At 46.4% G+C, this 14,542-nt stretch overlaps 1 protein-coding gene across 2 annotated transcripts in view; it reads right to left on the bottom strand.

The window, feature by feature from the left end:
- The window catches only part of mcur1 (mitochondrial calcium uniporter regulator 1), a 31,149-nt gene extending 21,247 nt beyond the window's left edge, over window positions 1-9,902 (bottom strand). The window contains exons 1-2 of one of the 2 annotated variants that reach the window (XM_033014386.1): window positions 9,657-9,902; window positions 2,173-2,289 (exon numbers count right to left, since the gene is read on the bottom strand). In XM_033014386.1, the coding sequence (XP_032870277.1) occupies window positions 2,173-2,289; window positions 9,657-9,885 (346 nt within the window). In that variant the 5' untranslated portion in view covers window positions 9,886-9,902. The remainder of the gene's footprint in view (window positions 1-2,172; window positions 2,290-9,656) is intronic. The other variant, XM_033014395.1, reaches the window with a different exon arrangement.
- Between the last annotated feature and the right edge of the window lie 4,640 nt (window positions 9,903-14,542).

The following is a 14,542-nucleotide window of genomic DNA, read 5'->3' as shown; positions in this document are numbered from 1 at the left end:
ACAGGGGAGGAGATGGGAAGATGTGGCCAGTGGTGGGATCCCATTAGGGGTGGAGGTGGGATCCCGTTAGAGGTGGCGATAATGTCGGAGGATTATTTGTTGTATGTGACGGCTGGTGGGGTGGAAGGTGAGGACAAAGGGGACTGTACCCTTGTTACGAGTGGGGGGGGATGGAGAGTGAGAGCAGAGTTACGGGTTATAGAAGTGACCCTGGTGAGAGCCTTATCTATGTCATAAGGAATAGGAGTAGAATTAGGCCATTCAGCCCATTCAATCATCTGATCTATCTCTCCATTCTAACCCCATTCTCCTGCCTTCTCCCCATATGCTCTGAAATCCCTACTAATCAAGAATCTATCTATCTCTGCCCTAAAAATAGCCACTGACTTGGCCTCCACAGCCTTCTGTATCAAAGAATTCCACAGATTCACCACCCTCTGACTAAAGACATTTCCTCTCATCTCCTTCCTAAAAGAATGTAATTTAATTCTAAGGCTCTGACCTCTAGTCCGGGACTCTCCCACCAGTGGAAACATCCGCTCCACATCCACTCTATTCAAGCCTTACACTATTCTGTATGTTTCAATGAGGTCCCCCCTCATTCTTATATGACGGCCCAGTGCCGTCAAATGCTCATCATAGGTTAACCTACTCATTCCTGGGATAATTCTTGTAAACCTGCTCTGGACCCTCTCCAGAGCCAGCACATCGTTCCTCAGATAGGGTGCCCAAAATTGTTTACAATATTCTAAATGCGGCCTGACCAGCACCTTATAAAGTGTCAGCATTGCATCCATGTGTAGTGTACGTTAATTTATAAGCTGTTTTTCCATTAGTACTATACATATTAAAATGCTTAGTTGGTTATAGTGGATTGTCGGTACAAACGGACACCATCTCCTCCTGCGTGGTCGTTCATAGCAAGGGTTCACTGTATTTACAACCATGGATATCACCTGAAGCAAAGCTTATTTGTTGAAATCATCATTTTAGGATGGATTAAAGGCGTAGGATTTTTTATCATACTTACATGACTATGTATTAAAAAAACAAAGACCGGCTCTCATCAAGTATGTACGAAGGAACTGGTTTACGCTGACGGAATGAGTGAGGCCCAATGCAAATTGGAGGATCAGCCACTCATATTTCGCTTGGGCAGCTTACAACCCTGCAGTATGAATGTCGACTTCTCTCTAACTTCAAGTAACCTTTGCTTTCCCTCTCTCTACATCCTTCCCCCATCCTAGTTCTCCGACTAGTCTGACTGTCTTCCTGATTAAATTTTATTTTTGTATGCTTCGTTGTCAACTTCCCCAAGCCAACAACGATCTATTCTACATTTTCCTTGAGCTTCGTCCTCTTTGATGTCTCATTTTCACACCTTACCCTTCCACATCCGTGTCTTCCTCTCCCTTGCCTCTCAGTCTGAAGGGTCTTGACCTGAAACATCATCCACGCCTTCTCCCCAGAGATGCTGCCTGACCCGCTGTGTTACTCCAGCTTTTTGTGTCTATCTCTAGCTATTGAGAGAATGCAGCGTAGGTTCACAAGGTTAATTCCCATGATGGCGGGACTGTCATATGCTGAGAGAATGTAGCGGCTGGGTTTGTACACTCTGGAATTTAGAAGGAGGAGAGGGGATCTTATTGAAACATAGAAGATTATTAAGGGTTTGGACACGCTAGAGGCAGGAAACATATTCCTGATGTTGGGGGGGGGGGGGGGGTCCAGAACCAGGGGCCACAGTTTAAGATTAAGGGGTAAGCCATTTAGAATGGAGATGAGGAATCACTTTTTCACACAGAGAGTGTGAGTCTGTGGAATTCTCTGCCTCAGAGGGCGGTGGAGGCCAGTTCTCTGGATACTTTCAAGAGAGAGCTAGATAGGGTTGTTAAAGATAGCGGAGTCTGGGGATATGGGGGGAAGGCAGGAACGGGGTACTGAGTGTGGATGATCAGCCATGATCACATTGAATGGTGATGCTGGCTCGAAGGGCCGAATGGCCTACCTCTGCACCTATTGTCTATTGACAAATTAGCTTGCTTTCCTGTGACTTTCTTGACTGAGCTGAAGCAACATCACTCTGGTCATACAAGTTTGTTCAGGTGAAGTGATTTAAAATGTGATGGTAAAATAAACACCATTACAGCAGATAAAGATAATTATATTTACCACATTCTTCCAAATGTTGCACAACTGCATGTGTATCGAAATAGAAGTACTTTTGACTTTCCAACGAAGCTACTTGTTTTGGATTATATTGCAAAGATGCCACCGACGTGCTTAACCCTAAAACAAGATTGAAACGAGTATTAAACAGGGAAATAAACATCTCTATCAGCATGTTTCAGGTCCATTCCACGACTTTTCAAAATGTTTTACAACCCAAGATATTGCCTGGGAAGGAGCCCAAATGTGGTCAATGCGGGAAACAAGGCAGTCATTTGTGCGTAGCAGCTTCCACATGTAGCATTTTGATAATGATTAGCTCTTTTATATCAGACACACTCATTCATTTACAGGTGGCACGGTGGCACAGCAGTAGAGTTGCTGCCTTACAGCACCAGAGACCCGGGTTCGATCCTGACAATAGGTGCTGTCTGTACGAAGTTTGTACATTCTCCCCGTGGGTTTTCACCGAGATCTTTGGTTTCCTCCCACACTCCAAAGATGTACAGGTTTGTAGGTTCCCTACCCACCCAAACCACCCCCTTCCCAGGTACCTTCCTCTGCAACCGCAGAAGATGCGACAGCTGTCGCTATACCTCCTCCCTCGACTCTGTCCAGGGACCCTGACAGTCCTTTCAGGTCAGGCAGAGGTTCACTTGCACCTCCTCCAACCTCATCTCATGTATCTGTTGTTCAAGATGTGGAATCTTATACATCGGCGAGACCAAACGCAGACTGGGCGATCGTTTCGCGGAACACCTTCGCTCAGCCCACCTGAATCTACCTGATCTCCCGGATGCCGGACACTTTAATTCTCCTTCCCATTCCTACACTGACCTTTCCGTTCTATGCCTCCTCCATTGTCAGAGTGAGGCTAAACACAAATTGAAACAGCATTTTATATTTCACTAGGGACAGCTTATAGCCCAGTGGTATGGATATTGATTTCTCTCACTTCAGGTACCCCAGCATTCCTTCTCTCTCTCTCTATCCCTCCCCCACTCATTCATTTACAGGTGGCACGGTGGCACAGCAGTAGAGTTGCTGCCTTACAGCACCAGAGTTATAGCCCGAGTGGGAGGAGAGAAGTGAGTCAGAAGGGTGAAAACAGTTGAAAAGTAGAAGCCAAGCACAGGCAGACTTTACTCAGAACTGCTGTAGGTTTGGGAGCAACAGCAGCAGGAGTTTAGCAAGAGATACGACTGATTGGCTCTAGCCCGAGTGGGAGGAGAGAAGTGAGTCAGTGAGAAAGGGAGGGAAGCATGGAATGCCAACATCCCCGGGTGTTGTACCTCTTGTGAACAGGTTCACCCACTTAGAAGCTGTCGGGACAGAAGACGTGTTTACACTGAGCGGCGGACTGGCTTGCGATGCGAATAGGGCTGTTGAGCCAGAACCAAAAAGGCCTAAGGCAGGCAACGTCATTGTAGTGGGAGACTCCATTGTGAGAGGTACGGACAGGGGTTTCTGCGGCAACAGACGGGATGCGAGGATGGTGTGCTGCCTTCCTGGTGCCAGGATCCAGGATGTCACGGACAGAGTGCAGAAAATCCTCAAGGGCGAAGGTGAACATCCAGAAGTGGTAGTGCATGTCGGCACAAACGACGTCGGAAAGAAGGGGATGAATATTCTGCAGCGTGACTTTAGAGAGCTCGGAAAAATGCTGAAAAGCAGGACCTCCAGGGTTATTATCTCCGGTTTGCTTCCAGTTTCTCGTGCTGGCGAGAGCAGGAACAGGGAGAAACGGGACCTGAACGTGTGGCTGTGGAACTGGTGCACGGGGCAGGGATTTAGATTCTTAGATCACTGGGATCTGTTTTGGGGTAAGGAGGAACTGTACAAAAGGGACGGATTGCATCTTAACAGGTGTGGGACCAGCATTCTGCTACACGGGTGGTTTTAAACTGAATAAGGGGGGTGGGGTGTCGAATGGGATAGTGGAGGATGGAGTTAAAGGGAAAGGGTTTCTTAAATGTGTGAGCGTAGAGACAGAGGGGTGTAAAATGAGGGTAGAAGCAATAGGTAGCAAGGTGAAAAGTAAAAGTGGCAGCACGGCAAATCCAGGGCAAAAATTAAAAAGGGCCACTTTTCAGCATAATAGTATAAGGGGTAAGAGTGTTGTAAAAACAAGCCTGAAGGCTTTGTGTCTCAATGCAAGGAGCATTCGTAATAAGGTGGATGAGTTGAATGTGCAGATAGCTATTAATGACTATGATATAGTTGGGATCACGGAGACATGGCTCCAGGGTGACCAAGGCTGGGAGCTCAACATCCAGGGATATTCAATATTCAGGAGGGATAGACAGAAAGGGAAAGGAGGTGGGGTAGCGTTGCTGGTTAGAGAGCAGATTAATGCAATAGAAAGGAAGGACATTAGCTTTGAGGATGTGGAATCGATATGGGTAGAGTTGCGAAACACTAAGGGGCAGAAAACGCTGGTGGGAGTTGTGTACAGGCCACCTAACAGTAGTAGTGGAGTTGGGGATGGCATCAAACAGGAAATTAGAAAAGCGTGCAACAAAGGTAAAACTGTTATAATGGGTGACTTCAATCTACATATAGATTGGGTGAATCAAATTGGCAAGGGTGCTGAGGAAGAGGATTTCTTGGAATGTATGCGGGATAGTTTTCTAAACCAACATGTAGAGGAACCAACGAGAGAGCAGGCTATTCTAGACTGGGTATTGAGTAATGAGGAAGGGTTAGTTAGCAGTCTTGTTGTGCGCGACCCCTTGGGCAAGAGTGACCATAATATGGTTGAGTTCTTCATTAGGATGGAGAGTGACATCGTTAATTCAGAAACAAGGGTCCTGAACTTAAAGAAAGGTAACTTCGAGGGTATGAGACGTGAATTGGCCAAGATAGACTGGCGATTGATTCTTAATGGGTTGATGGTGGATATGCAATGGAAGGCATTTAAAGACTGCATGGATGAACTACAACAATTGTTCATCCCAGTTTGGCAAAAAAATAAATCAGGGAAGGTAGTGCATCCGTGGATAACAAGGGAAATCGGGGATAGTATCAAAACAAAAGATGAAGCGTACAAATTAGCCAGAAAATGCAGCCTACCAGAGGACTGGGAGAAATTCAGAGTCCAGCAGAGGAGGATAAAGGGCTTAATTAGGAAAGGGAAAATAGATTATGAAAGAAAACTGGCAGGGAACATAAAAACTGACTGCAAAAGCCTTTATAGATATGTGAAGAGAAAAAGATTAGTTAAAACAAATGTAGGTCCCTTGTAGTCAGAAACGGGTGAATTGATCATGGGGAACAAGGACATGGCAGACCAATTGAATAACTACTTTGGTTCTGTCTTCACTAAGGAAGACATAAATAATCTGCCGGAAATAGCAGGGGTCCGGGGGTCAAATGAGATGGAGGAACTGAGTGAAATCCAGGTTAGCCGGGAAGTGGTGTTAGGTAAATTGAATGGATTAAAGGCCGATAAATCCCCAGGGCCAGATAGGCTGCATCCCAGAGTACTTAAGGAAGTAGCCCCAGAAATTGTGGATGCATTAGTGATAATTTTTCAAAACTCTTTAGATTCTGGAGTAGTTCCTGAGGATTGGAGGGTAGCTAATGTAACACCACTTTTTAAAAAGGGAGGGAGAGAGAAAACGGGGAATTACAGACCAGTTAGTCTAACGTCGTTAGTGGGGAAACTGCTAGAATCAGTTATTAAAGATGGGATAGCAGCACATTTGGAAAGTGGTGAAATCATTGGACAAAGTCAGCATGGATTTATGAAGGGTAAATCATGTCTGACGAATCTTATAGAATTTTTCGAGGATGTAACTAGTAGAGTGGATAAGGGAGAACCAGTGGATGTGTTATATCTGGACTTTCAGAAGGCTTTCAACAAGGTCCCACATAAGAGATTAGTATACAAACTTAAAGCACACGGTATTGGGGGTTCAGTATTGATGTGGATAGAGAACTGGCTGGCAGACAGGAAGCAAAGAGTAGGAGTAAACGGGTCCTTTTCACAATGGCAGGCAGTGACTAGTGGGATACCACAAGGCTCAGTTCTGGGACCCCAGCTATTTACGATATATATTAATGATTTGGACGAGGGAATTGAATGCAACATCTCCATGTTTGCGGATGACACGAAGCTGGGGGGCAGTGTTAGCTGTGAGGAGGATGCTAGGAGGCTGCAAGGTGACTTCGATAGGCTGGGTGAGTGGGCAAATGCATGGCAGATGCAGTATAATGTGGATAAATGTGAGGTTATCCACTTTGGTGGCAAAAACAGGAAAGTAGATTATTATCTGAATGGTGGCCGATTAGGAAAGGGGGAGATGCAACGAGACCTGAGTGTCATGGTACACCAGTCATTAAAAGTAGGCATACAGGTCCAGCAGGCAGTGATGAAGGCGAATGGTATGTTAGCATTCATAGCAAAAGGATTTGAGTATAGGAGCAGGGAGGTTCTACTGCAGTTGTACAGGGTCTTGGTGAGACCACACCTGGAGTATTGCGTACAGTTTTGGTCTCCTAATCTGAGGAAAGACATTCTTGCCATAGAGGGAGTACAGAGAAGGTTCACCAGACTGATTCCTGGGATGTCAGGACTTTCATATGAAGAAAGACTGGATAGACTCGGTTTGTACTCGCTAGAATTTAGAAGATTGAGGGGGGATCTTATAGAAATGTACAAAATTCTTAAGGGGTTGGACAGGCTAGATGCAGGAAGATTGTTCCCGATGTTGGGGAAGTCCAGAACAAGGGGTCACAGTTTAAGGATAAAGGGGAAATCTTTTAAGACCGAGATGAGGAAAACCTTTTTCACACAGAGAGTGGTGAATCTCTGGAATTCTCTGCCGCAGAAGGTAGTTGAGGCCAGTTCATTGGCTATATTTAAGAGGGAGTTAGATATGGCCCTTGTGGCTAAAGGGATCAGGGGGTATGGAGAGAAGGCAGGAACAGGATACTGAGTTGGATGATCAGCCATGATCATATTGAATGGCGGTGCAGGCTCGAAGGGCCGAATGGCCTACTCCTGCACCTATTTTCTATGTTTCTATATATGAAATATGATTAACATATTTGGTGTCTTGGCAATGGTACGGATACGCAGGAGAGAGACTCTAGGTGGCGTCCTGCAATAAAGTAGCTTGTTAGTTTGCTGCCGTGTCTGAGTATTATTTAAAGTCCGTTTCCAGCAACAAATAAACAATTGGTGACGAGGATCAAAGAGCTGTGAAGAAAAGAACAAGTACTGCCAAGAAAAAAGTTAAAAAAGAGTTTGTATTTGGTGCCACAAATTGGAATGGCACCATGAAAAAGATTTGACGCCAAATTGTATTTGAATTGGCACCAAAGAAAAGTCGGAACAGGAAGCAACTAAATCTCGTTGCACTGATGTGCAATGACAATAAAAGATATTATTATTATTATTATTAAGAGCGCGAGGAAAACAAGCAGGGCAGTAAGGGTCACCGAAGAGTGCAGCTGGAAGCTAGAAGCCTAACCAGCAGGACAGCGACGGTGTCAGCTTACCTGGAACGCTTTCCATTGCCGCGAGCACAACACCCACCCAAGTCGCACTAGCTTCTCATTTTCACTCTACAAACAGCTGACAATGGCCTGTTTCCTTTATCATCGTTACTTATTTGCATATGAAAATTCGTCGTTCTTTATCTCTCCACATCACCGTCTATATCTCTCGTTACCTTTATCCCTAACTAGTCTAAAGAAGGGTCTCAACCCGAAACGTCACCCATTCCTTCTCTCCAGAGATGCTGCCTGTCCCGCTGAGCTACTCCAGCTTTTTGTGTCTATCTTCGGTTTAAACCAGCATCTAATGTTACATGCTAATGTAACACCACTTTTTAAAAAGGGAGGGAGAGAGAAAATGGGGAATTACAGGCCAGTTAGTCTAACGTCGGTAGTGGGGAAACTGCTAGAATCGGTTATTAAAGATGGGATAGCAGCACATTTGGAAAGTGGTGAAATCATTGGACAAAGTCAGCATGGATTTATGAAGGGTAAATCATGTCTGACGAATCTTATAGAATTTTTCGAGGATGTAACTAGTAGAGTGGATAAGGGAGAACCAGTGGATGTGTTATATGTGGACTTTCAGAAGGCTTTCGACAAGGTCCCACATAAGAGATTAGTATACAAACTTAAAGCTCACGGTATTGGGGGTTCAGTATTGATGTGGATAGAGAACTGGCTGGCAGACAGGAAGCAAAGAGTAGGAGTAAACGGGTCCTTTTCACAATGGCAGGCAGTGACTAGTGGGGTACCACATGGCTCAGTTCTGGGACCCCAGCTATTTACGATATATATTAATGATTTGGACGAGGGAATTGAATGCAACATCTCCAAGTTTGCGGATGACACGAAGCTGGGGGGCAGTGTTAGCAGTGAGGAGGATGCTAGGAGGCTGCAAGGTGACTTCGGTAGGCTGGGTGAGTGGGCAAATGCATGGCAGATGCAGTATAATGTGGATAAATGTGAGGTTATCCACTTTGGTGGCAAAAACAGGAAAGTAGATTATTATCTGAATGGTGGCCGATTAGGAAAGGGGGAGATGCAACGAGACCTGGGTGTCATGGTACACCAGTCATTAAAAGTAGGCATGCAGGTGCAGCAGGCAGTGAAGAAGGCGAATGGTATGTTAGCATTCATAGCAAAAGGATTTGAGTATAGGAGCAGGGAGGTTCTACTGCAGTTGTACAGGATCTTGGTGAGACCACACCTGGAGTATTGCGTACAGTTTTGGTCTCCTAATCTGAGGAAAGACATTCTTGCCATAGAGGGAGTACAGAGAAGGTTCACCAGACTGATTCCTGGGATGTCAGGACTTTCATATGAAGAAAGACTGGATAGACTCGGTTTGTACTCGCTAGAATTTAGAAGATTGAGGGGGGATCTTATAGAAACGTACAAAATTCTTAAGGGGTTGGACAGGCTAGATGCAGGAAGATTGTTCCCGATGTTGGGGAAGTCCAGAACAAGGGGTCACAGTTTAAGGATAAAGGGGAAATCTTTTAAGACCGAGATGAGGAAAACTTTTTTCACACAGAGAGTGGTGAATGTCTGGAATACTCTCCCGCAGAAGGTAGTTGAGGCCAGTTCATTGGCTATATTTAAGAGGGAGTTGGATGTGGCCCTTGTGGCTAAAGGTATCAGGGGGTATGGAGAGAAGGCAGGTACAGGATACTGAGTTGGATGATCAGCCATGATGATATTGAATGGCGGTGTAGGCTCGAATGGCCGAATGGCCTACTCCTGCACCTATTTTCTATGTTTCTATGTCTATGTTTCTATCAGCAGTTCCTTCTTACACAGGTTTGTAGGTTATTTGCTTCGGTGAAATTGTAAATTGTCCCTAGTGTGTGTACGATAGTGTTATTGTGGAGAGACCGCTGGTCGGCGCATTAGAGAGGGGACCCTGCTGTAACGGACAGGCCCCAGGGTCTCCGGGCCTATCGGTCGGTGGGGGAGGTAGGGCCGGGCATGTACTCACTCACCTCTCCGGGCAAGCCTGCGGCCCAGCGCCGCCTCCCACCTCACCATCAGAGCCGGCCCCGGCGCCATCACCCGCCCGCAGCACAGCGCCCGCTCTTCCCCCGAGCGCAAGGCATTGCCCTCGCCTCCTCGCTGCTGAGCCGTCGAACTGTAGTTCCCAGCGGCTGAAACTGGTCGTCGACCTCCGGGGGGCAACAGCGGCCTCCATCGCCGGGCGCCGGCCGTCGTCATCACTCTCGCAGCCTCGCAACCTGCGTCTGACGTCAACGCTTCTGTGCTTCCCCTTCCCCCACCCCCATACACCCTGCGTATGACGTCGTCACCACCGCTGCCCCGCAGCCGACGTATAACGTCGTCACCACCGCGGCACACGCACCCTGCGTCTGACGTCAGGCAGCGACGAAGACGGATCGTCATCACCAAAGATCTTATAGCTCCGCTCCGCTATAAGATCTTTGGTCATCACTATGTGTAAGAAGGATGTGTTGAGGCGACGTAGCCGCGCCACTGCCTGACCCCGCCGCCCCCCCCCCAACGTCTCACGTGACTCCATGCGACGTCACGGGACGCCAGTGCGGTCAACGTCGTCTCGCCCATCCTCTGGGTGTGACGTGACGCAGCGACGTGGCCAGGGACCGTATTCGTCATCCATTACTAACTCCGCCCACCGTCACCCCGAGTGACGTGTGCCCGACCCCAGGTGACGGGTGGGAACCGCAGCTCATAAGGTCATAGTTCACAGCAGCAGAATTAGGCCATTCGGCCCATCTAGGCTACTCCGCCATTCACTCATAGCTGATCTATCTCTCCCTCCTAACCCCATTCTCCTGCCTTCTCTCTATAACCCCTGGTGCCTGTACTAATGATGAATCTATCTATCTCTGCCTTAAAACAATTCCCATTGACTTGGCCTCCACAGCCATATGTGGCAATGAATTCCACAGATTCACCGCCCTCTAAAGAAATTCCATCCTCATCTCCTTCCTAAAGGAATGTCCTTTAATTCAGTGCCCTCTGGTCCTAGACACTCCCACCACTGGAAATGTCCTCTCTATCCAAGCCTTTCACTATTCGGTAAGTACAGTTTGCCATTTTGTGGGAAGGAACTGCAGATGCTGGTTTACACACCACCACCAAGATAGACGCAAAATGCTGGAATAATTCAGCGGGTCAGGCAGCATCTATGGAGAAAAGGAATAGGTGACGTTTCAGGTCGAGACCCTTCATCAGACAAGTTGCGCACAAACCTCGTGCTAACCGTCAGTCGGATCGGGCGCCACCACTGTCCATCTCGGCTACTCACTGCAAGCCGCTTGGCACCGTGAATGAATACTACAATGCCACATGACGAGTCACCGTGAAATTCTTTGCTTGCGTACCCAAGGTATGCAAATAGTCGCTACATGAAGGGTGCTGACACAGCATCCGCGCCAGGTCCTCCTTTATTCCCCTCCCCCCGCCATATTTACCTTTGTTCCCCCCTCCCCACCATGTCCTCCTTAGTTCGTGGACGCGGATGCCAGTAGAATTAACAAACTCATCAGGAAGGCTGGCTCTGTCCTGGGGGCGGAGTTGGATTCGTGGTAGGTGATCTTGGAGGGACCTGCGGAGCATCCTGGACAATACAGCTCACCCCCTCCATGACACACTGGTGAACCTGAGGAGCACTTTCAGCAACAGACTGGTTCCACCAAGATGCAACACAGAACACCACAGGAGACGCTTCTTCCCTGTGGCTATCAAACTGTACAACTCCTCCCCCTTCTGTCGTGGAGTAGACTGACTCCCCTCCCCCCCCCCCCCCAATCTTTGCACATCCCCAATCCTTTACTTCATTTTAATTACATGTTTCATGTATTTTGTGTTTTATGACTGTTGGCAGATCAATTTCCCTCCTGGGATGAATAAAGTTCTATTGTATCATATCGTTCTTCTCTTTTGTTCCCGGTTCCGTTCGACACAGAGTCCGGGTGTGGGCTCCGCCCGTCGTCAATAGTATTCAATGATTCATTATTGCCACGTGTACCAAGGTACAGTAAAATTCTTTGTTTTGCATAAAACCCAGTAAATACAATACAGCGGACCACACCTAGGCAGTACACAAAGAGTCGCCACGTTGAGACTCTAGAGATACAGCACGGAAACAGGCCCTTTGGCCCACCGAGTCTGCCCCAACCAGCGATCCCTGCACACTAACACTGTCGTACACACACCAGGGACACTTTACATCTACCAAGCCAATTACCAAACCTGTACGTCTTTGGAGTGTGGGAGGAAACCGGAGCACCCGGAGAAAACCCACGTGGTCACAGGGAGAACGTACAAACTCCGTCCAGACAGCCGCTGCAGTCAGGATTGAACCCGGGTCTCCGGCGCTGTGAGGCAGCAACTCTATTGCTGCACCACCGTGCCGCCCTAATACAATTATTGCCTTTTCTGACGGTTCAAATCAATTTATTTATTTACTAAATTTTTTTAAACAAATTTAATGCCTGTAAAAATGTAAAATGAATTAATTTAATTTTATTCAAATTAATTTATTCCTGTAAAAATTGAACCTATTTGATGTTAGATGCCCTTTATTAAAAAATAAAAATTTAATTTAATTTCTCCTTTGCTGCCCACTTGATGGCTCTGTGGAGTTAGTTAGTTTTCAACCCAAACCTTTGGTTTAATTCCACTCCATCACCAGATAATTTCATTTCGTTTAGTTTAGTTTCATTTATTGTCACATGGCCCAAGAAAATCTTTTTGTTGCTTACCATCCTGTCAGCGGAATGACTGTACAGGATTACAATCGAGCCATCCACAGTGTACAGATACACGATAAAGGGAATAACATTTAGTGGGCGGCATGGTGGCGCAGCGATGGAGTTGCAATCTCACAGCGCCCGAGACCCTGTTTCGATCCTGACTACAGCTGCTGTCTGTACGGAGTTTGTACGTCCTCCCCGTGACTGCGTGGGTTTCCCCCGGATGCTCCGGTTTCCTCCCACACTCCAAAGACGTACAGGTTTGTAGGTTAATTACCTTTGGTGAATATTGTAAATTGTCCTTAGTGTGTAGGGTATTGTGGGGTGATTAGAAACATAGAAAATAGGTGCAGGAGTAGGCCATTCGGCCCTTCCAGCCAGCACCGCCATTCAATACGATCATGGCTGATCATCCACAATCAGTACCCCGTTCTGGCCTTTTCCCCATATCCTTTGATTCCGTTAGCCCGAAGAGCTGAATCTAACTCTCTCTTGAAAACATCCAGTGAATTGGCCTCCACTGCCTTCTGTGCCAGAGAATTCCACAGATTCACAGCTCTCTGTGTGAAATGTTTTTTCCTCATCTCAATCCTAAATGGCCTACTATGGAAGAAATTAATTTTAAGTAAGTTTATTGGCCAAGTATTCACATACAAGGAATTTGCCTTGGTGCTCCGCCCACAAGTAACAACATGACATACAGTGGCAGTTACGAATGACTCAGAAAACACTAAACATGAATAATAATAAAACATTAATGATAAAACACCATTGATCAAGCATGTGAACCAACAAAATACCGGATCAAAGGGAGGCTACAGATATTTGGCTATTGAGTAGAGCATTGACTACTCGTGGATAAAAACTGTTTTTATGTCTGGCTGTGGCAGCTTTGACAGTCCGGAGTCAATCCATAATTTTTGACAATCCGGAGTCAATCCGTAATTTTTGACAATCCGTAATTTGGATGGAAATAACTGGAAAGAGAAAAGCAGAGACTTTGCAGGTTTGCTTCAAGAGACTTTATTGCATGATATCATGGAGAGATGGCAGCAGTAACTAATAATAATAATAATAATAATAATAATAATAATAATAAATACTTTATTGATCCCCTCAGGGAAATTCAGATGTCCAGAAGCCCCCAACCAACAAACCCACAGATTCAAAATGAACGCAGACAGAAAATACATAGAATACAATGTGGACACTACCTGAGAGCAATAAATACTTAAAAAGACCAATAATTAACAATTAAAAATTAAAAATTGCAAAATGCATCCCCCTACAGCCTAGCTGTCCGAATTATAAAATCTAATGGCTGCAGGGGTGAAGGATCTCCTGAACCGCTCCGTTCTACAGGGCAGGGAGAGGAGCCAGTTGTTGTTCCGAGTGCTCTTTTGACTCTCCAGAATTACATGGAGGGGATGCCCGGGGTTTTTCAGGATGACCTGCACCTTGTGCCTCATACGCCTCTCAAGCACATCCATCCCAGAGTCTACTCTCCCCTCCAGCACTGAGCTAGCTCGTTTAACCAGTTTGACCAGCTTCTCGTTGTTTTTTGCACTAATGCTGTTGCCCCAGCAGACAACAGCGTAGAAGATAACACTTGCAACCACAGTGTTGTAAAACATGTGCAGCATATCATTACACACATTGAAGGATTTGAGCCTTCTGAGGAAAAAGAGTCTGCTCTGGCCTTTTTTGTAGAGGGAGTCAGAGTTGACAGACCAGTCCAGTTTGTTATCAAGGTGCACTCTAAGGTATTTATATGTCTGCACCACCTCAATGTCAGCCCCTGCAGCGTTGACCGGCTGAAGGGGGAACTTGGACCTGCCAAAGTTAACCACCATCTCTTTAGTCTTAGTTGTGTTCAGGATGAGACAGTTCTCTTCACTCCAGGCACAAAAGGCACTGGTCAAGTTCCTGTATTCCTCCTCCTGCCCGTTCCTTACACATGCCACAATCGCTGTATCATCTGAATATTTCTGTACGTGGCATGTGTCAGACTTATAGTTAAAGTCTGCTGTATACAGGGTGAAGAGGAACGGGGCCAGAACTGTTCCCTGTGGGGCTCCAACATTGCACATCACTGTGCCAGAGACACTGTCCCCCAGCTTGACAAACTGTGGTCG

Source organism: Amblyraja radiata, chromosome 2 (assembly GCF_010909765.2).
Source record: "Amblyraja radiata isolate CabotCenter1 chromosome 2, sAmbRad1.1.pri, whole genome shotgun sequence".
NCBI classification, from domain to species: Eukaryota; Metazoa; Chordata; class Chondrichthyes; order Rajiformes; family Rajidae; genus Amblyraja; species Amblyraja radiata.
The sequence above is the reverse complement of the archived record's forward strand: the minus strand, read 5'-3'. Positions and strand labels throughout refer to the sequence as shown.